The following is a 24566-nucleotide window of genomic DNA, read 5'->3' on the forward strand; positions in this document are numbered from 1 at the left end:
ATCTCTCTTTCCTTTTCTAACTCGGTTTTTAAAGATCCATTCAATTTTAACACTTCATCTCTAACATATAAAGCATCATCTCTTTCTTTCTTAGTTTGATGGAGAAAAACTAACTCATTTTCTAAATAGTCATTCCTAATTTTAAAAGCAAGATTTTCAGATGTTAATATTTTATATGTTAAATTCTGATCTCTATAACTAATGAACATGGTTTTAAGATATAATCTCAACTCAGTAATATTATCAGTATGAAAAGCATAAGTTGTTTGAGGTACCTTTAATTCAGCAGTTTCAGGACTGCCATCAGCATTTGCCATCAAGGCATAGTTCACCTCATGTTCAGAATCTGAAGTGTCTGTCCAGCTTTTCTTCTTTGTCAAGTGCCTTGCCTTTGTCACTTTTTCGTTTCTTGCAGTCAGGAGATATGTGGCCTCTTTCACCACAATTGTAGCATTTGACATTTGAGTTGTCTCCTCTGTCAGACTTTCTAAATCCTTTCTTATCAGAACTTCCACTTTTCCTGGAAAACTACTTGCCTTTTATGAATTTCCTGTACTCTATCTTTGTGATACCCTTCACCATAAGAGCACACAATTTCATCATCTCTTCATCAGCATCCATTTCAGGTAAACTTTCAGTTTCTGAATCATCATCATCAGAATATGATGACTCTGAATCAGACTTTATGATGAGAGCCTTTCCTTTGCCCCCTCTTTGAGGCAACAACTTTAGGAGAGTCCTCCTCATCTTTAAGAGCAACTGTCCTTGACTTTCTTCCATGCCTCTTGCTCCTTTGATCCATCTCAAGTTCATGAGTCTTGAGCATACCATAAATTTCATCAAGAGTAGTTTCAGTAAGGTCGTAGTTGTCTCTTATGGTAGTAGACTTCAAATCCCAACTGTTAGGAAGAGCTAAAAGGAATTTTAGATTTGAATCTTCAAGATCATATTCCTTGTCTACCAGTGACAGATCATTCAAGAGTTTGGCAAACCTGTCATATAAATCAGTTAATGACTCATCAACTTTTGAGTCAAAGTGCTCATACTCTTGAGTGAGTATAGTCTTCCTGTTCTTCTTGATTGCATCAGTTCCCTGGCATCTTGTCTCCAAAACATCCCATATCTCCTTTGCAGTCTTGCAATGAATTACCCTATTTGACATGACATTATCAATGGCACTATGCATCAAATGCCTTACCCTTGCATCCTTGACAATAGATGAGATGTCTTCAGCTGTATACTCACCTTTCTCCTTTGGTATGGTCTTTGCTGGTAGATCAACAACTACAACAGAGAGCTTGGTTGGCTTATGTGGTCCTTCATTAATTCTGTCAAGGTATTATGGATCTGTAGCTTCCAGAAACATAGTCATCTTCACTTTCCATATGGGATACTCAGAAGGTCTCAGTATGGGTGTGGCGCCCTCCAAACCCGGGTCAGAAGTTTGGGGTCCACACACACACCTTAATTATAACCTGCTTATAACAATAATAAAGATAATAATAATATATGCAATGACCCTACTTACCAACCACCACGGACCGCAACAGGTTAAAGTATGCACACAAGCCAAACACACTAATATATTACAAACCGTTCAAATCTCAACTATTTCAAATTCAAACTGAGTATTAAACATTATTACAAACTTTCACAAACTTAAATTATTCCAAAAGAAGCCTACTAGCTCAGCTTTCTCAACCTGAACCCCTAGCTCTCGCACTGGACTGGGGATCCTCTTTACCAACTGGTTCCTTTTTAACTGGAAAGAATATAAACAACATCGCACAAATGAGCTAACTAGCTCAGCAAGTCACAATGACAAAACTGAGAATAATGATCATCAGGTGAATATGGTTATGATATCAAGTGAACAATGGATTATGATTTAGAATTGGATAATATACTTTTAATTTAAAAACCAAGGTTAGGCTGCTGATCGGTCACGCACTAACCCCGAGCAAGGCACACAACATTGCTCTAACTACTGGATCCAAGGCACACATTGGCCTAACTTGACCATTATATGGTCTGACCACGAATCTGGTCCACAATTTTATGAAAACAATCCAATTCTAACATAATAACATAATATGCAATAATAAACAATAACTGAAATCATTAACAACAATAAATGTTTAACAATGAAAGGGTTTCAATCCTTGTAAGGATCAATAAGGCAATTTAAAAGCTTGGATGCTGGGTAATGAAAGAATTGGATAAGAAAGGAATCAACGTTTCAAGGTTTCAAGGATTTGGTCTTTCAAAGTATAAGATACCATGGGTTGAGTATATAATAGTTCATTTCAGTGTTTGGTATTTAGTTTGTATGTATTTGTAGAGTAGTATCGTAGATTTGTGGTTCTTGTTTGGGTATACAATAATCAATGGATTAGAAAGAATATGATTCATGGCTCAAGAACAATAACTGAAATCAGGATTTAGGTTTCTGTGCTTCAAAGCACTTGCAATATCACAGGATTATCAAGTACTACAATATCTCGAGAAAGTTCAGAACACTTGCCTGGTATTAGCTTACTACACTGCACTCGCTTCCAATCACAACCGTTTTACTCCTCAACTATATGTTTCCCTTTCCTACGTCTTGCCTCTTCTGCTCACATATCATAAGCATCTATCAATAATTTACTCATGGAATTCTATTCAACACATACTTCTATCTACCCTTCGTTTTACCCAAATCCGATTAACGGATTGAAAGTTATGCAATAATCAAGTAAACACTGAATATATAGACTGATAGTCAATTAACAAGTCACATATAGCACATAATACATCACGTAATCAATGATATATTATTTATAAAGAAGTCTCGGGTCATAAATAGGCTTTCTGGTATTTAAAATGATTTTTAAAACATTTTTCGGAATTAAAACGGGTCGTTGGATCAATTTCGGGTTAATAAACAGGGTTCGGTTGGCCCATTCTGGCTCCGAAATAATTTGAGAATAATTATCGAGCCTTGGAAATAATTTAGAATAATATTTTAAAGCTCGAAACTATTTTTCAGAATTTTTAAATCATTTTTAAATAATTAAATCTAATTAAATAATTAAATAAAATCAATTAATAATTAATTAAATCAATTAATCAATTAATTTTTGAATTAATTGACCAATTAATCAATTATAAATTAACTGAAATTAATTAACTAATTAATTTAGATTTATTTGTGAATTAAAAATAATTTTCAGAATTAAAATAATAATTTTTAGAATTTTCAGAATTTAAAAATGAATTTTTATAATAAAAATAAATAGGAAATATGATTTTTAAACATTTTATAAACAGGAATCCTAAATTTGCAAAGTCTGGAAACTTCAGGGACCTAACTGCATCGTTTTCAAAAGTTGGGGTACTAAAATGTAATTTTCCAGCTCTTCGCCGGAAAACAGTCGGGTTCGCCGGAGAACACGTTCCCGGCGTCCTCACCCCACCAACACCTCCAGATCACATCTACACAACATCAGGAACACAACCATGCAATCAATTCATCCTAACAATCCCTGAGTTGGCCGGAATTTGGCCGTCAAGTTTTCCAGTTTCCGGCGAACATCGGAAAACTTCAAAACACAACTCCCTTCTCTACAGACCTCGTTGGTTCATGAAACTTATACGACTAGATTGCAAATTTCACAGAGAACACAACCCGCTATAACACAACATCAATCTATCACAGAATAAGAAACCCCCAAATTTCAATTAAGAACATTCATACGGGTTATAAACCCTAATTTTGAAATTCGAAAATTAAACCCACTTTTGAGCATGTTATTGAACTCCAAATCAGACGTATGACATATGAAAATCATCAGGAAAACAAGCTCTACAACATGCAATCATCAAATCATACAAACAATCATCCGAACAAAAATTCATATTTTTAATAAAATAAATTCGAAAATAAATAAATTTTTAGAAAAATAACCTTGATTTCTGCAGTGAAACAAAGCTCAGAATCTGATTGAACACTTCAAATCCTTCGTTTTGGTTACTCAAGCTTTGAAAACAGAGATCGGTAACGCCTTCGTTTTGCTGTTTGATTCTTAGAACAGTTTTAGAAAATTAGGGCTTTTCTCTGAAAATTATATAATTAACTATCTGCAAATGATTTTGATACGAAATAAAATACGATAAAAGGCTATTTATAATTACGGAAAATTTGTATCCCGTTGGATCATTCCGGATATAAAACGGTACGTTTATTTGTAAAAACTGATCCAAACGGTATCGGTTTTCGGGATAATTATCCAAATCAGTACAATTTGTTCTGCGGTCTTGGTCTCAGCGCCTGGTTACACGTATTACGAAGTGATAATTGTGATAGTTTAATAAAAAGCTCCCGTTTATCGAAAATACGGGTTTTATTGATTTACCGAAACGAATATTGTATCGAAAATGTTGCGCTGGGACCCGCGCAGGACAAACCGTACGCCGGATCGAAAAAGTCGAAACATGGAATATGCTCGGAATATTACAATTAGGTTAGGAAGGAGTTCTCGAAAGAGTTTCGGGTTCCAAAAACGTAACAACGGTTGACGTCGGTTGATTCCCGTTTTTATAAAATAGATTTTAATTACCCGGAAAAAGATTTTAGAAATTTCATATGATTCTTATAAATCCATAAACCAACATAAAAATAATTAGGAAGATATGACAATTATCTATATTTTATTTTGAACATATAAAAATTAAAATACTCAATTAATATTATTTTTGAATATTCAAGTACAGATAACACTTAACAATTAGCTCACAGAATAGATACTGAACACACATAATAATTATATAATAGCAAAAATAATTACACGATATATCCCGGATATTACAATGGGAACCCTAATAGTCTCATATCGACTGTGGGTTTGAGTGTTTTGAGTTTCTTGAGTTTTGGTGGGCTTGGTTGGAGTTTGTGCTTCTTCATACATGATTTTTTGGATCTTTATTGTATGTGTGCTAACATATAAGCTCTGATACCACTTGTTAGGTCACACAACACTGTAAAAGGGGGTTGAATACAGTGTTAATACAATCAAATTGATTTAACACAAGTATGTAACAAAGATCAAGTATATTAAATAAACTCTGTTACAATATGAACTGTTATTCTCTCTCAGTGATGAACAAATATCACTAAGAGCTGCTAGGTTATAATGTATAATCTTCTCGATAATGATAACACATATAGTGTAAACCCTAAGTCTGTGTTTATATAGTACACAGTTACAAGATATATTCTAATTGATATGGAATACAATTCTGTCTCCTAAAATATATCAATCAGATATCTTCTACAAGTCTTCCAGTCTTCTAACTCTTTCCATGCATATCTTCTTTTGTTCTAGTTTAGATCTTCTCATGTAAATCAACTTCCTTTCTTAACTGTAAGTCTTCCCGCACTTAAGTTCTGATATGACCTTAAGTTCTGATATAAGTTCTGACTTCCAATAAGTCATGATTTCAGTAAGTCCTGATTTGTCCTGTTGTTAAGTTCTGAAAACTAAACACAAATCATATTAGACATGACATCTCAAATATATCTAACAGCTTCATCCGTCGAGATACAAAGTGCATCATCCGTCGAAACAATGAGAGAAGCCGAGAGTCAAAATAGATCACCTACAGATAGTACCCTTTTCTCAAATCAAAGATTCACAAACTCGGGGGAAGTTTCTCATAATCAAAACTCAGTCACACGTCAAGACAATAATGAGGCCTCTTCATCTAGAGCTAATCTACCTCAACAAAGAAAATGGACTAGAGATCACCCTTTTGAGCTCATCATTGGTGATGCATCTTCTAGAGTTCAAATAAGGAAATAAACTCAAGTAGAATGTCTATATAGCAGCTTTCTTTCCAAGGAAGAACCAAAGAAGGCAGAAGAAGCTTTATTGGATCCTGATTGGGTCTTAGCTATGAAGGAGGAGCTAAAGCAATTTGAAAGGAACAAAGTATGGAAGCCGGTACCCAAACCTAAAGGAAAGAATCCAATTGACACCAATTGGGTATTCAGAAACAAGATGGATGAAAATGGCATAGTGGTCAGGAACAAAGCTAGATTGGTTGCTAAGGGCTACTGTCAACAAGAAGGAATAGATTTTGATGAAACTTTTGCTCCTGTTGCAAGACTTGAAGCCATCAGAATTTTCTTAGCCTATGCAGCTCATGCCAATTTCAAGGTCTATCAAATGGATGTTAAAAGTGCCTTTCTGAATGAAGATTTGGAGGAGGAAGTCTATGTCAGTCAGCCTCCTGGTTTTGAAGATCCAAATTTTCCAGAATATGTCTACTATCTTTTGAAAGCACTTTATGGATTGAAGCAAACACCTAGAGCCTGGTATTATATTTTATCAAAGTTTCTTTTGGAAAATCACTTCACAAGAGGTACTGTTGATAAAAATTTATTCTTTAGAAATATTAATGGCTCTAGTATACTTGTTCAAATTTATGTAGATGATATTATATTTGGCTCTACAGATGAAAAACTTTGCAAAAAGTTTGTCAAATTGATGCAAAGTAAGTATGAAATGAGCATGATGGGAGAACTAACTTACTTTCTTGGTTTACAAGTTAAGCAAGTTAGTGATGAAATATTCATTAGTCAAACCAAATATATTTATGATCTCTTAAAGAAGTTTGAACTAATGGATTGCACATATGCAAAAACTCCCATGACCACTGCAACTAAACTTGAATTAAACACTACTGAAAAGTCTGTGGATATTTCAAGCTATAGGGGCATGGTTGGTTCACTTCTGTACTTAACAGCTAGTAGGCCAGATATAATGTTTTCTACCTGTCTTTGTGCTAGATTTCAGACTGATCCTAGAAAATCTCATTTAGTAGTTATTAAGAGAATTTTCAGATATCTTAAGGGAACACCAAAACTTGGCATTTGGTACCCTAGAGATTCTGGTTTTGATCTAACTGGTTATTCAGATGCAGATTATGCCGGTTGTAAAAGTGATAGAAAAAGTACAACATGAACCTGTCAATTTCTAGGGAACAAGCTTGTGTCCTGGTTCAGTAAAAAACAAAATTCAATTTCTACTTCTACAGCTGAAGTTGAATATATTGCTGTTGGTGGTTGTTGTGCACAAATTTTGTGGATGAGAAACCAATTGTTGGACTATGGTATACAAGTGGACAAAGCACATAGACATCAAGTACCACTTCATTAGGGAACATGTGATGAATGGTACTGTGGAACTTCATTTTGTTCCAAGTGAAAAGAAGCTTGCAGATATCTTTACCAAGCCACTTGATGAGTCCACCTTTTTTAGGTTGGTAAGTGAGTTAGGTATGCTTAATTATTCTTAAATTATTTCAGATATTTTCTTGCAAGTTATGATGCAGCCAGAAACTTAATTGATTTTTCTGATTAGATGAAATTTTGGCTAAGTCAAAATTTACATCCCGACAGATGCTCATTATCCATCGAGTTTGATCATCCGTCGGAATAGAATTTCTTAATAAAAATCAATTACTTTTCTGGATTATTTTATACGTGACAGATAATTGTTTTATTCTCATCCGTCAAATTTTCTCAATCTTAGTCGTTGGAACTCTGAACATTATCCATCGAATATACTTACAGTCTATAAGTATAACACGGCGGATAATTGACAAAATTTTGACAGTTTTATTTATTTTAAACGGCTATTTTGGGCTATTTTGATTGGTTACTTTATTTCACTTTATTACTTTTGACAGTTTATTTCTAAGACAGTATAAAAGCAAAATTCATTTTCATTATTTTCTTTTATCATTCTCAAATCATTTGCTTTAACTCTCTTCTTCTCCAAAGCAAATACTCTCTCTCTCTGAAAACTTCTCTACTTTAACAATGGCACCAGTAGTCAAAATCATGTCTCGGTCTGGATTTATTTATGAAAAGAACAACTTGCATCTCTTATGAACAAGGAAATTCTGGCATCTGAAGACTTTCACAAAATGATGGATTTTGTGAAAATTGCAAACTCAATTATGCTATGCTGGAATCACCCACAATCTACTGTGAAGTTGTGGAGGAGATGTGGACAACTGCTGTGTACCAGTCTTCAGACAAAACATAACTATCATCATTAAAGGTAGGGAGCATTGCATTAATAGTGACATTATCAAAGCATGCTTTAAAATTCCAGATAACACTACTACTGTTCCACACACATATGCTAATTTAGTTACCATGCTTAATTCTAGTGGCTATGCTCTCTCTACTTCTAAGTTAAGTGAGATTAGGAGGTTAGGTCTTAGAAAAGAGTGGAGTTAGTTGTGTGATATAGTTACCAAAGTATTTTCTGGTAAAGTAAGTAATTTTGATTCTGTTAATATTGCCATGCTAACATGTTTTATATGCTAGTTACTGATAAGTACTTTAATTTCAGTGACATGATCATGTTTGATTTAGGTTATAAGTTAGGGGAAGTTAATAAGAGAGGTAAAAGTGTCTATTATGTTAGATTCTTTATGATGCTTGCTAACCATCTTATTGAGAATATTGCTATTGAGAACCCAACCAACAAACTAAATTGTTGGGTTCAAGAAAGGAGAATTATTGCAGATCTCAACAGATCAAGTCACCACAAAGAGGTGTCCCTCTTCTACTTTCCAATGATGGAGGCCCTCAGGTAAGTGAGGTAAACACCACTATTTCTACTCTTCCAACCTCACAAATTTCTTTGCCTTCAAGTGTAGCTATGGCATCTGTGTCATTGACCCAACAGATGCCTACCCAAGCTACCAAAACAAAACCTTCAAAATCCAGAACAAAAAAAGCCCCCTCTGGTTTCTCTCAAAAGAAACCAGTTGCAAAATCTACCAAACCTAAAGAGGGGAGTGTGCAGGGTAGTGAGTTGGGTGAGGGACAGGATGAAAATCAAAGAAACCCTAAAGATAAGGTTGGAGAGGTGAGTGCACCCAAGCCTAGTAACATCACAGTTTCCCAACAAACTGTGGTGATTAATAAGGAAATTAGCACAACTCTAGTTTCATCCTCCCAAAAGGATGTCACTGTTGAAACAGGCTCCCAACCAGGAGCACAGGCCAAGAAAGCAAGGGACATAAGTTCACCTCAAACCTATGCCAGAAAGAAGAGATCTAAAACCCTTGGGAATGCACAGGAAACACACAAAGTGCAAACTGGAACAAAAGACTCAGTCACTGCACCATCTCAAATTCAGCTTGATGTGGCTCCAATAAATGTGGAGTGACGGCCAAAATATTTAGTGATAGAAGCACCTCAAACACCAAACTCTCCAATAATTTCTATGGATGTGGATACGATAAATACATCAATTCTTGATTCCCCTTCTTTAACTCTATTGGGGAAGCCAAAATCTGGTGCAAATGAGCACCATCTTTTGGATGATTTGTTGGCTCACAAATATAGGAAGCAACCAAACAAGCACCAATTTTCTCCCTCTCTCTCTCTCTATCTCTCTCTCTCTCTCTCTTCAAAATACAATACTGATTTCAAGAACACCATGGACAGAAAAATTCATATCTCATGTTCTACTCATTAAAAAATTACCAAATTTTAAACAAAGCTTCCTCATATCATGTACAAGGTACGTTCAAAATTTCATGGCGATTGGATGAGTATAGTATATTCAAATCCTTGCTCAAAGTTGGTGATGAATAGTAACTCCGCAAATCTCTTCTTGTTTTCTTGATTTTCATGGCATAATTTAGGATCCATAAGCACAACCGAGTCCTCCCAAGGTTCAATAATCAAGAAGAGAACCTCCCAAGATACCAATAAAGGTATAAACATTCATACAAATTTTGTTTAAGTTTTAAGTTTCAAGAAAAGTAGGGATCTTAGATGTAAGTATGGTTTTGATGATTGATTTGATATTTTCTTGATATTTAGTTAGTTAGTTAGTTATTAAGGTTGATGTTGTGGCCTCAAGAACATAATGTTCTTGAGAGGAGTAATTATTAAAATTATGGTATGATGATTGATGGTCGTTGATTAATGATTTAGAGTGAAAAAGAAACCCGAGTCGTGAGCATAACGTCGATAAAACGAACGAAACGTAACCATAAGTTTTGTGCAGAAATACAGAATGTATAAAATGTGATTTCATGAAAAATAAACCTTAAAATGATAGATATTTTTTTAAGGATTATTTAGGCGCTTGAATCGCTTGATTTCGATTTACGGTTCAAAAATTAAGTCTGTTTTAGTGAAAACGATTTATGCGACAAAAACTGCTGGGAATTATGAACTTTAAAAATCGAAATGATCGACTTAAAAATATTTAAAAATCATGAAATTTTTAAAGAGCGTAAAAAATAGAGGTTATTAACTTTCATAAAAATTTCAAGTAAAAACATTGATTTTTCAATTTTATAAAAATGTCGGAACCAAGGTCGCGCGGAGTAAGAAACCCAAACTCAACCCACTTCCATTAAACTGCCTTTTCGGGAATTTCACCACTATTACCAGAAAACCATTTTCAAATAATGTATTTTAAATTTTGTCTAGATCACGCACGCGAAAACGGTGCGTCAATTGAGTTAACGATTTGAGAGAAATCTATATTTTAGTGAAAGCGGTATAAATAGTAAAACTCCGTAGTTGACCGAACTTTTAAAATACTTTTCACCTATTTAAATTCACTTTATCAAAATGAAACTTTTATGATAAATATTAAAACTACTCAAGAAGCTCCTCGAGGTAGTTTCGTATTAAAATATTGATTTTTCGATTTATTAAAAATGGTAGAGTGCGAGTCGCGTTATAGTAACATTCGGTAAAGTCAACTCTTGAAGAACGACCGTCCGTTTCGACCAAGGATAGATATTTATTTCGAGTCGGTAGAATATTGAAAAATATGAAGTATTTTACTTATTAGAAATATAAGTCGGTGATGGGATTAGGAATACTGATTAAGATTATGATATATGTTGATTAGAAAACTCGGAACGAGAGGAAGTCGGGAAACGTATTTTGGACTTCAGGAAAGTTTTCAAACCCTGCATTTTAAAACTGTTGTGTTGTGTTTGTTTTCAAATAAATGCTATATACATGATGTTGTATTATCATATTTTACGAATTGTGATATATAATATCATACGATATGTTAATGATTTTTGTATATGAATATTACCTAATTTCAATCGATAACGCTGGAGAGTAGCGTTGTATATATGAGGAATATATTTTAGACCGATGATTGGTTAATATAAATTGATGAAAACACGGAAGCATTCCGGAGGTGTTTTATTTAAGAATATTAACGCTATAATTGAGCGTGATGTATATGTTGTAAGACCGAGAGTCGGCCAGTTTTTGTAAAGTATAAACCCGAGAATCATCCAGGAGATGTTTTGGACGATTAAAAGTCCGTACTTATTTTATTTCAAGGGACTCGAAGTCTACTTGTGAAGTATTAAATACCGCGAATTTATTTAAAACGATTTCCAAAGACCGTATTCCTTCAACTATTTAATTACTCGAACAATGAATATTATTTTGGATATTCACTTAATATAGGAGAGGTATTCTCCAAAGATTGTTTATTTAAAACTCACATATTTAATATTTATTAAAGAATAATTTAATTATTTAAACATAAATTAGTTAAGAAATATTAATTTAAATATTCTTTTAAAAATATAATTATTCGAGGTTAATTATTTAATAATTATTATTTAATTATTAAATATTTGTTAAATAATTTAATATGATTTAAAAATCATAAAACCTATTTTTTTAAAAATTTTAGAAAGTCATTCGAAGACTTTCAGATCGTTGAAAAATATTATCTCGATGTATTTTAAATATTTTGAATATAATTTCAAAAGAAAATCCCCCTCATTTATTTATCTGTTGACAACGGTCAACTCACATTATCTTCGTACTTCCTCCGAAAATTCTCGAAAGTACATATATATACTAGCAACATGAGTTGTGCCTATCAATAAGCTAAACGCTTTGGGAACTCGAGGAGTACGAGTTCTTGGGATATGATAGAATTTCTTAAAGGACAGGGGAGGGGTAGAGATCTAGTACTTCGTATATTAGGGAGACTGCCAGTACCGTGAGAGACATTACTATGTGTACCTAAGTACCTGCGAAGTATGTGTATACCCAAAATGGGACACATAGCCCGTATGTGGCTAGGGTGATAACAAGGAGTTTGGAAGTCATCCTCCTACTAGTAGAAAAGGTTACTAATTTCCGTCTTACGACTGATCATGGTAAGCGGTGGCTCCAGTAAATGTCCTATTTTTCCAATTGGAATTGAGATGCAATACCGTAACACAAGTTTAGGTGTTGCATTTACCATTAAGGTATTTGCAGACTAATAAGTCAATCAAAAAATCGTTTTGGAAAGAGGTGTGCATCACCAAGAAAACTACTTTGAATAAATACATATTCTTATACGGATTAATATAATTTCTTTAACAGTCTTTTCATAGTTTTGATTATTATGGCCGAGCATTATTGCTCACTCTTGCTTTCTTTTAAATGTCACAATATAACAGGTAACCGGTATACCGGTGTAGTACTTAGTCAATTGAATCGTGGGGAGAATCCCTTACAGTTTTGTCTCAGGTGGACCAGAGTATTCAGATATGTATAAGATGTTAGTAGTAATTATAGGTTACGAATAATTGTTTAAGATCCTGTAAAGTACATTTGAGTTGTAATAGAAGAAGATTATATTTTATACATCGTTTTTAAGGCTATAACTTGCGTGTTTGTGCACGCGCGGGAGACTGGGGTTTGTTAAATTATTAAAGCAATACAGATTAGACATGATTAATAATGGCATGACGACCTACATTCCCGACCCCGGATTTGGGACGTCTTATTAAACGTTGTATATTAAAAATAAGAGGGACTAACAATAATTACGATTATTTTTATACCATCATTGAACATCCTCCTAGTCATCCATCTTAATCAAGGCATTCATATTTCATACCAGAACCCAGGTGCCAATTTAGCAAATGCTACTTGTTTTACATCAAGGAGAAAAAAAGGGAGAAGGAATTAAATTAATGAGAAGTAAACTCACACGTCAACAATTTTCCTCATTAGACAATTCATGCAACTTGTTCTGCAACTTGTCTTTATTTTTTTAGACTAACGAAAAAGGGACAACAAGTGGTACTCAATTCATGCAACTTGTATCACCATTCACTCATTATGTCACATTTCCATACATACATACCGTATCATATACTCCCTCTGTCCCTCCCATTTGTTTACACTTTCCTTTTTGGGATGTCCCATCCAATTATTTACATTTCAAAATTTTCTAAAAATAGTAAAGTTTTTATAAATTTTAAATTAACTACATCCACTATTTTCCTCCACTATACCCACTTTATACATATAATATTAATCGGTCCCACTACTTTACTCATTTTTTCAACTTTTCTCCACTACTTTATCATTTTTCTTAAACTTCGCGCCCCACCCAAATGTAAACATCTAGGAGGGACGGAGGGAGTATATACCTAGTTCCGCCCCATTTTATTTTACCCATTTTTTATTTATATAGTTTTTTAGGGAATTAGGACGTATGAAAGTGCTACTTATGAATATTGTTTTCTATTTTCTTTTTTATGTAGTAAAATATGAATTTATATTTCTATGCAAAACATATATTCATCTCATTTAAAAAAACTAACTGATTATCTTTTCGAGGAAGAATTTAAAAATGATATATTTAAATATTAATTCAATTTCGATGATATTTGTGAATGTGGTTATTCCCTTTTAAGAAAACGGGTACATAGAAATGATACTGTTTATGATTATTTACCATCTCTATGAAATCCATGTTATTATTTTTGTTTGCATTTTCATTAATAATCCAAACAAATTTGAAAGAGAACACAAATTGTACAATACATTATAGTATTATACACAGGACGGGGCACACAGCCTCACAGGGGTTGTAAGTGGAATGAAACGGTGTGTGTCACAAGTTATCAATCCCCATTACATTTGGGAAGTAGTAGTAGTATTATACTTCAAGTTGGAGTACAACTTGGGTATAAATGAATAAACAACTTTTTGAAGAGGGATAAAATACGAGTCAAGTCCCGACCACCAAATCTCAAGGTGGGCCCCAAATAAGATTTTGAAAGTGCTTTAAAGTTAAATTGGTTGGGGTTGTTGTCCCTTGTTAGCTTATCTGCTACGTGGAACACGGGGGTGAGTTATACAGCTAACTCCTTTTGCTACGTTTCGATTTTATACTGGTTGCACGTTACCCGTACTGCAACTGCCCCCACCCCTATTTTGTGCCCTTTTCTCTTTTCTTTTTTTCTTTTTTTAAATGTAGTTGTAGAAAATAAATATGAAATATACAAGGTGCACTCTCAAAATCATTCCCAAATCCTTAAATTTAACGTCTATATTTAATAACTTTACTATGTGCATTAGGTGTATATATATTAATTAAAACACACCATAATATTATACAATATTATTCCAGAATTATTTTGAAAACCAATTCGCTAATTTGTAATTTGGGATACTTAGCAGTTAGCACTTCTCAATTAATATTTATACATATAAAATTGAATTTTTGATAAATATATATATATATTTCTTTTAAAATAAGGATAACAAATTATAAATAAAATGTTCGTTATATCTGATATTTTTTATTAATATTAATTTTCCGATCCATCTTAGATGGGTCATTTTGATTCCCAAATTTTATAAGATTAAGAGTCATTTAGTTCGCAAAATTCTCGAATCACGTATAAGTTTACCTGTTTGGTTCAGAAAAAAAAAATTTAATACCCATTACTCAGACCCCGCTGTTGTTATGTACTGTAAGTAATATCCAGTAACGTTACAAATTAGGCATGGTTACACAACCACATTTTCGTTCATCATGTTTGGAAAGCTGTTGCATATTATTGCTATGTTTTATTTGTTTGAAGTCTAGTGGAGTTGCTATTAGCCCTCAATGCTCATTCAACTAATTTCTTAATATCTAGACAGGGCCACACAGGTTAATCCTGTATCTAAGAATTACCAACGCAAAATCGAGTTAGGAGAATTGATATTTTTAATTTAAAAATTTTACGTCAATAATTTTAATTTATTTGAAATCCATCTCTTAGATTTTTTCAGACATCTGACCAAAATCAAGTGCTTAGAAGCGATAAATATTTCTATTGTGTACGAACGTATGCATAAATGCAGCAACCATGCTAGGGCATGAATGGCTAAAAAAATATATGAAAATCTGATATAAGAATCCGGAAACTTACATTCTATCCTATTAAAAGAAAGCCACAACCTACACAAAATTTTGTTAGGAAAGAATACCTGAAACTACATCTCATGTTCTCACTAATATGTTTCTTGAAAGACAAACTTCATTTCAGAATGAATGAAGTTGTACAGTTTCTAACACCACTATCTAACTTATCTTGCCTTTTACTAGCACCCATATCTGCACTGCTTATAAAATAAAATCGAATTAAGAAAAAAAATGTTCTAGATTACCCCATGCTTTCTAAGAAGCAGCACCAATTTGACTTGGGCCACTTCGACGCCCCCCTCGTCCCCTTCCTTGCTGATTTCCATCTCCACTACGGCCGCCTGGACCCCTTCCACGTCCAGAATATTCACCGCGACCACCAAAGTCATTTCTGCTGTAACATCCACCACTGTAATTCCCACGGCCTCTGAAGCTGTCATTCCTGAACCCTCCTCGTCCGGAAGGATAACGACCACGGGAATTGCTCACTGCCGTCCCCACTGCAAGAAGTAGCGAAAGACCAACTATGCTTAATGCAAATATTAAGTTACAACAATCCAAAAAATGTTAAATATAGAGAGCCTAGATTATCATCTGATCATTATCACCATTTTTTTACTCGGTGTCAAAGAAATAAAAAGAACTAACAGCCAAACAGAGGGCTAAACTTATTACCTCGGGTCGTCGTTCTCTTCATCTCAACAGCTGCTTCGCGATCCCCAATTGTAACAGGTGAGGCCTAAAAGGTAAAAGTCCATTATTAGGAAACACTTCAACAATAAAGAAACCGATTAAACAAGAGTTTGTCTAATTTCTTTTTCACCGACTTTCTAACTTATTAAAAAAACAATTAATATAAACTACTTCAGAGGTAATCAAGAAAATCACATTCCCTGGGAGATTAAGAATTACACTTCCAGCAATTAACATTCCCATGTACTGGATCAAAATAAGAACCTAATCCAATCAGATCGGTAGAGAAGATTTATTTTTGCTGCTCACTCTGAGAGGTAGGGAATCCTAATACCAAAGTATTTCTCGACCATAACTGTATCCCTACCTATCAACCATACCCTTAAATTAAATGTTATGGAACTATGGAAGGCAATAAAGTATTATAGAGTAACTTTGCAGACGATATCCAATTCCAAGAAACATTTATAGTTGCTTTTTAAGATTACATCTACAGTCCATCCTAGCATCCAGTAACCAATTGAAACTTTCTTCTTCTTTTTGTCAGGACCAATCGGAACTTTCCGTTCCTCCTTTTTACTCAAAATCAACGACAAATTACATGTGTAACAATTACAGTGTGTACAAATTTGAGAGAACTTCATAAATATCCAGAAAAACAAATCATAGATTAGAAGTTTTGACCACATGATACTGGACTGATAGCTAAAGCCGATACCTGAGAAAATTTTACTAAAAAACTGTAAGGATTGCTTTATTTAAATTTGTGTTTGTTCTGTCTGGAAGAAAATGGTTACTGGTTCATCATCATGATCTCTTATAGTCAACAGCAAGCAAGAAGCTAAAAAGTAGAAAATCCTTTCGCCAGTTCTGGTCTTTATGATCTCTTCTTTTAGTTAAAAGCAAGCAAGAAGCTAAAAAATAATAAATAAAAAATCCTTTCGCCAGTTTCTGGTCTCTGTATGGACAAAATTGACAATGAGAAGACTAAAATACCTGTAATGAATTGCACAAGGCAGAGAAGATACTAACTGCTCAGGATAGTTTCTTTACCACTAACAACAATATACAGAGCAATTAATGAAAAATTTGGATTATCAATTTATTGAAGCACTGTAAAAAATATGACTGCTGAAGCACTGACATCCATACAATATACAGCAATAATCTGAAGTGATGTCACACCATAGAATATAGATCAAAGATTATTTTTATATTAATTAGACACGAATGACGAGTCACGTATAATTATTAGACACATATGACAAGTTATTAGACACATATGACAAGTCACATGACTATAAAGGCATTTCCACATGAAGATTGAACCGACCCTTAAGCTGCCTTTTGTGCTGTAGTGACGCTACTATCAAACCGTAAAATACTCTAAAGCCTCTATTGCTAAAATGCGAACTTAATATTCGCTTTTTAAAGTATTGGTTGGTAACTTTCTTCCAACACAAGGTACACCTCACAATATTCAAACATCCTTTTAAAAATTAACAGAAGACATCACATCATTTATCATTGCTAAATTTTCCTCCCAACAAAATAAGTTATAGCACACCTGAATTGCATTGTTCATAGAGTTTGCATCTAGAAATTCCACAAAGCCAAAGCGAAAACCCTGTTATCGGAAGGATAAAAAACAAGTAATCAACAACTGCCTCATTGAAGAAAACAAGAGATATGTTCTATGTGTTGGAATTACCTTATTACTCCTGACTTGGACTCCGCCTCGTTTGATAGGCCCATATCTCTTGAACTCCATCTCAAGCTGATCAGGAGTCACGCTTAGAGGCAAATTCTTAACATAGATAGAGTGGCCTTCACCTACAAGAAGTAGAATGCCCTCAATCAAATGTTGTATAGGTATGAGCATGAAGTACATAGATATAGGATAGCAAATAAACTTATATCCATAGTCAAATATGTTAGGGGCAAGGGTTGCAACAAACTGGATTCAACTCTCTGATATGTTTTGAAATTAGCTAAAGCAAAAAATGCATGAAGCAATTAATAATGAAAAGTGTAAACACCTTCATCACCGCCATTGCTACTTGCTGGGGCATTGGGAACTGAAGCAGCTGGAGCTAGAGCTTGTGAGACAGAGTTAAGTGAAGGCTTTTCAGTCTTCAGTGGAGCCACCTTTGCAGAAGTAGCGGGAACATACATCTTAACAGACCCCAAGTTTCCATTCTTGGTATGTGAGCTTACGATAGATGCATATGACTTCTTTGGAGCATCCTCTTCAGGATTACAAGAAACTGGGTCCAGATCTGCAATAATATGATTCTCTGTTGACTGAGATTCAGAAATTGGTACAGCTTTTGTACTCTCACTCTCATTTCCTTTTAAGTCGTCATTCTTTTCTTCAACATTTGGAAGCTCCTCGATATGGGACTTCTCCTGGTTAAATACCGGAGGATCAAGCACATGTGATGGCTCTGGAAATAACATAATCAGTATCGAAATCTATCGAAAGGTATATCAGTTTCAAATATGGAATTTGAAATATGAAGGCAACCTGGTTCCTTCGTCAGGCCTGTTGATGGAGTGTCAGGTATTGCACTAACTGAAATAGTGTTAGCATCCACCGGAACATTTTCATCCACGTATCTGAAAACATCATTGAGCACAAAGTAACCTACGTCCTGTGGGGCAAGGAAAAAAGTCTGTGTAAATCTTCTTCTCAGATTGTCTATGCCTGTCAAGTACCCAGTCACCAAAAGAATTACACCATTCTTCATAGAATCCTGTGCATCTGCGGTCTTTATCTCTACTTTGTAATTCTTGTAATCCATTGAACATATCTTGTCATTAATACCCTGTTCCAGATACAATACTTGATTGTTAATCTCACCTCTCAAGAACAGTTGTATTTCAACACACAGGATTATTGACATGGAAAAGTGGAGTGAGTGTGTGTTCATCACTCTACATACGAAAGAAAGGAGAGTAAAAGAACTTCTCTAAAGGTTACGGTGAAAATGTAGAGTGAGAGTAAAGTCATTTTCCGAACAAAAGGTAACAATTTCTTTTAATCTTTTGATACATTAATGATATGTAGTGATACTAACACTAAAATAATGCATGCCTACTCACTAAAGTTAACATAAGCAGATGATATAGTTTAAGTGTCAGAATTCAGTTAGCGAACTCAAAAGAGAAATTTGAAGACAACTGACCGAACAGTGAACAAACAAGTTCTACCAAAATTAAAAGCATCTATAAATCACAAACTCACTTTCATGGTTGTCGCAGATTCCATAACACCATTAGGTTCTGGACGGCTTATCACACTTATATCGTGATAAAATTTATACACCACTTCTGGATTACTGTGAAGAATGCTGTAGTATTGTGCAACAAAAGCACCGGCCACTTCCCCGGCAGTATGGGTTTCATTGGAGGGAGCAGGCGGGATGTCAGATAGGGTGGCCATTGCACTCTGAAAATTAGTAACATATACCAAAAAATTCTATTATAGTTCTGAAAGACAATTTTAAACAAAAGAAAAAAAAAAGAAGCAAACATCTATTACAGGTCGTAGACACTAAATATTTACTTTCAATTTATCAACAAAAAGTATTCTTTTAGATGAATACTTCATCTTTGCATACATGGCTCCAAATTCTGCCCATACACAAAACTTTTATAAGTATGATATCCTTCTTAACATTTATATTCTAGAAAATGCTACATATCGCTCACGGTAATATAAAACTAGAAGTCATTAAATGCCTACCACGCTTAGCCACGAAGCAAGAAATAAATATGCATCCCTGCAAAAACACTAAAGCAGGGACGATTTCTTATATGTACACATAAGGAAAAACACGACAAGTTACTGGACCATACTTTCTTTACATTCTTGAATCTTTAAATTTACTTGATATGCATAACCCTAGAACATTGAATGAAAAATGAAGACCATAAAAACACCAAAACATAGAAGATTTGTTAAATATCGAACATAATAGAAAAAACATAACAACTTACGGTACCTAGAATTATTTAAAAATTTTAATTTTTAATTTACTAGACATGTCAAGTAAAAAATGCAGCCCTAAAACATAAATAAGAGACAATTCCTCGAATATCATAAACAGAAGCAAGGCCCTACCAATTCATGCAAACATAATTTAATTGCAATTTTAAACAATTTTGAATTTTCACATGTTACATAAGATGGAGAACCACAAAACTAAAAACAGCATTCTTGAATCAATATACACACATTTTAAGTCCAGGAAAAAATATGTTCAACTACGGAGCAAATAATAAAAAATGCAGCCCCTAAAACACGAACACAGACACGGATTCCTGGAATACCAAAAAGATAAGCAAAGCCCTAAAAATTGATAGAGCCGTCACTTATTTAAAATATCAATTTTTTCAGTGATATCTAAAGGGCATAAGATGGAGAACCACAGAACTAGAGTCAACATTCTTGAATCAATATATAAACACACATTTTAGGTAGGGGAAATTAAACCCATAAAGCATTACCTGAACAAACCAAATAAAGAGCCAATTTTTAATCAAAACAAACAAAATTAAATAAATTTCATTAAACCCCGGATCTAAAAGCATAAATCTTGATAAACAAAACCCCTAATAATATAACCCTAAAGATTAATTAAAGCATTGATCACACAGCAAGGGCAGGTGCAACTCATTAAAAAAGTGAAATGAAATGAAAGAACAAGACTGAAATGAAAATAATTCATGAAACAATGAATTAATTGATAATATAAATGAGAAATTGTGGATAAAGATTGTACCTTTAAAAAACAAGGATGAAGCAAGGGAAGCGAAAGCTACTGGAGAAGAGGGGGATAGTGATGTTGGTGATGTTGCTAGCGACGGGAGAATAGTAGTTGTTACTTTTAGGTTAAACTTGTGTGTCTTTGATTTTTGTGCTACTTAAAAACAGTCAAAAGTTTTTAGATTTTATTTTTAATTTTAATAGTGGAAATTTGATATCTACGCGTCCATTGCAAAAAAAAAAGAGAAAATAAATTCATAAATATTCTTTTAGTTTTTAATTTTAGTGTTGGTAAGGGTGAGCTGAAATTTCGATAATTTGGATACTAATTTCCAATACTATTGAAACTATCAGAAAAATTATGAAAATTTCAATATTCTAATTTCCGATAATATATTTGATTTTAATCCGAGTTTTAGGATTTTCGGTATGAATAAATTGGATTGAATATTTGAACTGCTTTTCATCTAATAAATTTACACTTGATATGAATCATAAATTTTTACATTCGGATATCCAAAACTAATCTGGTTTTGTATATGTATTTTCTATAATTGAATTGTTATACGATAATATAATCATCTTAGTTTTTATAATAATCTCTACATTAAGATTATTTGCTAAAAAATATACCTAATGATTATCTTAAATTCTAATGATTATCTTAAATTCTAAAAACATGGATAAAGATCTGAAGCGCTGATCACACACCTCAGGCTATACTTTTACCAACGTTTAAGGTGTCCAGATATGATTTCACTTTGATTATTGCAGGTCATTTAAAGAGTAAATTTAAGTTTTGAGGACGAGATAAATAACATTATTATTGTGCAAATATGAATAAATTATGATATTTAGTCATTTAGTAGTTCAGTAAACCCACTACAATTTTAGGATGACCTGAAATAACAGTAATTTTATACGACCTGAAATAACAATAATTTTATACGACATCAGTCGAATATTGGGTAATTTTAGTTTGCACATTATAGTGGCTTTTACAAGATTTCGAGTTTAACCAATATCACAAAAAAGGCACAAAACCTTTGAGAAACAGTATGTGGCAGCGGACCTGGAAATTTTCCCTGCACCCTCTGTTTTCAATATTTTTGGACCATGGTGAGTATATTTGGATATTTTATAATAAGCTTCATATAATTAAATACATAATGTATTTTATGTTGAAACCTGAAAATTGCATATTATGTGAACAAACCAAAAAATAATTGCACTAGAATAGAATTTCCATGTGTTGGAATAATTCTTGCATAATGCAATATATGCAATTAGAAAAAGAGACAGCCAAACTAAGTTCCCAATTTTTTTATGGGTGTGAGGTGATGGAGGATCAGATTCCTTCCAAATCAACAATCTAATTTTTTTTAAATAAAAATAGAATATTTTACAGTTTTCATCATGTCACGTCCCAGAGATGGATGGTTTAAATGAAGACAGCCTCTTACAGAAAATTGAAAAAAATCAACAAGAAGAAACACCATAAACAAATATGAAAGGGGCAACATCAATTATTGCTGCCAAGTAAATTTTATTGCTAAAATTTGTATATCCTTTTAGATGCTCTAATATAGATATGAAGCAAAAAAAAAATCAGCCAGGGATGATAGTTAATAATGATGGGATTATTTTGACTATTTCAATCCGGAAGTCTTGCTTATTTAATCAAGGTGCTTTTAGAAATATGTTTGCAAACTGTTGATTGTTGATGAGCTACCGTTTATTTTTGTAGAGCGCGAAGGATATCGTTCTTTTTGTAAGACCATAAACCCTGAATTTTTTTATTCCTTCATGTTTGTTGATGAGACTCCGTAGCTGTATGAACAGTTATGTGATAACTCAACACGAGAACAACACTGGAACATGACAGGTTAACAATACTACGACTACACAAGAAATTAGAAGAAATGAAGACAATGCAAATACAAAGAATCAAAAGATTAGAAGAAAGTTTGAAGTCTATTTACAGGTCACTGAAAGAAGCTCATTAATATGTTCATGCCTCAGTGAAGAATAAAGGTTAAAGACTTTCAGTGTTTCATAAATGATGAAGATTCAGTGTATAAGTGCTACCAGAAGATTTCAGTGTATTGCATTGATTGAAGATAGATAGTGTATGAAGCATAGGAATCTGAAGAATTGAAGACAAAGGTTAAAGAAGACAGTTGCAGCCTTGAAGTTATACTCGCTGACAGGAGTTCGTTTATATGTTCAAGCGTCGATGAAGAACAGTGAATGAAGTATTCAAGATTGTAGTAGCAATGAAGACGTTGTCTATAGTATCAGAAAGGATTCCGGTGAAAGTACAGTTGATTATTGCCAGTCAGTGTGAAGCGATAAAGTTATTGCAAGCTTAACAATGTAATCAAGGCTATAATACGAAGACGTGAATCGGGGTTAGTTGTCTATGAACCAAACCAGTTGCACTAAGCGTAACAGCTCGTGAAAGGAATCTGAGTATTATTTTTAGAAGAATTGTTAAGTTGAGGAACGTACTTGGATTGAACGTTTATCTGCTAAAGTACGAGAAGATGTGCGCGGGGTATACAAGTAAACTGCTCTGGAGATTGGTCGAGTTCAAAGTTTAATTGTTTAATTAAATAAATTTATTTAATGGACTTTAATATAATTTATTTAATAAACTTAAAATAATTTATTTTATAAACTTTAAATAAGTTTATTTTATAAATAAAATTAGTTTATTTATATAAGTTATATTTAAGTTTATTTTCTAAGTTAATTTAGTTACAATTTGAACTTAAATAAAAAGAAAAAGAAAACCAAAAAAAAAGAAAAAGAAAAGAAAAGAGAAAAGAAAAGAAAACTAAAAAAAGAAGAAGAAAAAAAAAGGAAAAAGAAGAAAAAGGAAAAAAGAAATAAAATGAAAATCAAAAGAAACCAGACCATATATGGTCGCGGGTTGGTTTTTCAATCAAATGAAGTTAAATACAAATTTTGTACTTGTATTAGTAAGTCGCTAGTTAAGTAGTCTTGGTCGCCAGTTGGTTAACAAAGGAAATTAGTTTTTGTTAGTCGCAGGTTAGTTTATCCTGTACTAAAAACCAAGGCAAGGTCGCAGGTTACAAGATATCCCCTGGTCGCAAGTTACTCCTCAGCCACATTTTGTTGTACAATCAATTAATTTGTGTGGTTCAATTTCAGCCACACATTTTAATTGATATAAGTCTACACAACAGAAGCAGACGCAATTCACATGTGTTGTTCATCTTCTCTCCCAAGAGAGCTGGTGAAAAAGAAGCAAAGATTTTCAGAAAAGCTCCAACACCTTGAATATCCGTTTAACTTCTCATCGGAGTAACGTTATAATGCCCGATTTAACTCTTGTATATTCATAGGGGCATTATAATCATTAACCGATAATTAAATCCTTGGACAAACAAAAGCTACATGATTGTATATGATTTAATTTGTTGATCTTTGTAGAAGTTAGGAACTTTGTTGTTCTTAGATTTTAGCAGGTTAATTTATTTACCGGAGTGTAGCAACACCCCTCGAGGATTTATATACGAATATATACTTCCCCTAATATCTTGTGTTCCTCGTTTTATTGTTCCAAACACTATTCACCTCAAGAACACGGAACCACTAACCGAGCACTAAATTTTATATCCGTAAAAGATTCGAAAGAATTTTTCAATTTAGTGAGTATCGTATTCAACCCCCCCTTCTACGATAATTCGGGACCTAACAATTGGTATCAGAGCTGACTTATTGATACACAAATCAGGATCTTTAAATGAATTAATTTTATTAATTTTTCATTTACATAAATTTATTTTGTAAATTTGATTTAGAAA

General features: G+C 33.4%; 1 protein-coding gene and 1 long non-coding RNA gene across 4 annotated transcripts; one reads left to right on the forward strand and one right to left on the reverse strand.

Annotated features, from left to right (window-relative positions):
- The first annotated feature begins 9423 nt into the window (after window positions 1-9423).
- LOC141717378 (uncharacterized) lies at window positions 9424-12711 on the forward strand. Its single transcript, XR_012573618.1, has 3 exons — window positions 9424-9590; window positions 9715-9786; window positions 12520-12711. It is a non-coding gene; the product is annotated as an uncharacterized LOC141717378 (long non-coding RNA).
- A 2546-nt stretch (window positions 12712-15257) lies between these two features.
- On the reverse strand, window positions 15258-20885 carry LOC141718523 (nuclear transport factor 2-like). Of its 3 annotated transcripts, none has more exons than XM_074520906.1 (8): window positions 20750-20885; window positions 19210-19413; window positions 18490-18790; window positions 18002-18409; window positions 17674-17795; window positions 17530-17589; window positions 15945-16008; window positions 15258-15769 (listed from the first exon to the last, which is right to left on the reverse strand). In XM_074520906.1, exons 2-8 carry the CDS (start codon window positions 19405-19407, stop codon window positions 15525-15527), a joined length of 1398 nt encoding a protein of 465 aa, XP_074377007.1. In that variant the 5' UTR covers window positions 19408-19413; window positions 20750-20885; the 3' UTR covers window positions 15258-15524. The 3 variants fall into 3 exon arrangements, with proteins under 3 accessions (XP_074377007.1, XP_074377005.1, XP_074377006.1); XM_074520904.1 differs by lacking the exon at window positions 20750-20885 and adding an exon at window positions 20475-20697; XM_074520905.1 differs by lacking the exon at window positions 20750-20885 and adding an exon at window positions 19531-20459.
- Between the last annotated feature and the right edge of the window lie 3681 nt (window positions 20886-24566).

Source organism: Apium graveolens, chromosome 4, assembly GCF_009905375.1.
Source record: "Apium graveolens cultivar Ventura chromosome 4, ASM990537v1, whole genome shotgun sequence".
Lineage (NCBI taxonomy): Eukaryota > Viridiplantae > Streptophyta > Magnoliopsida > Apiales > Apiaceae > Apium > Apium graveolens.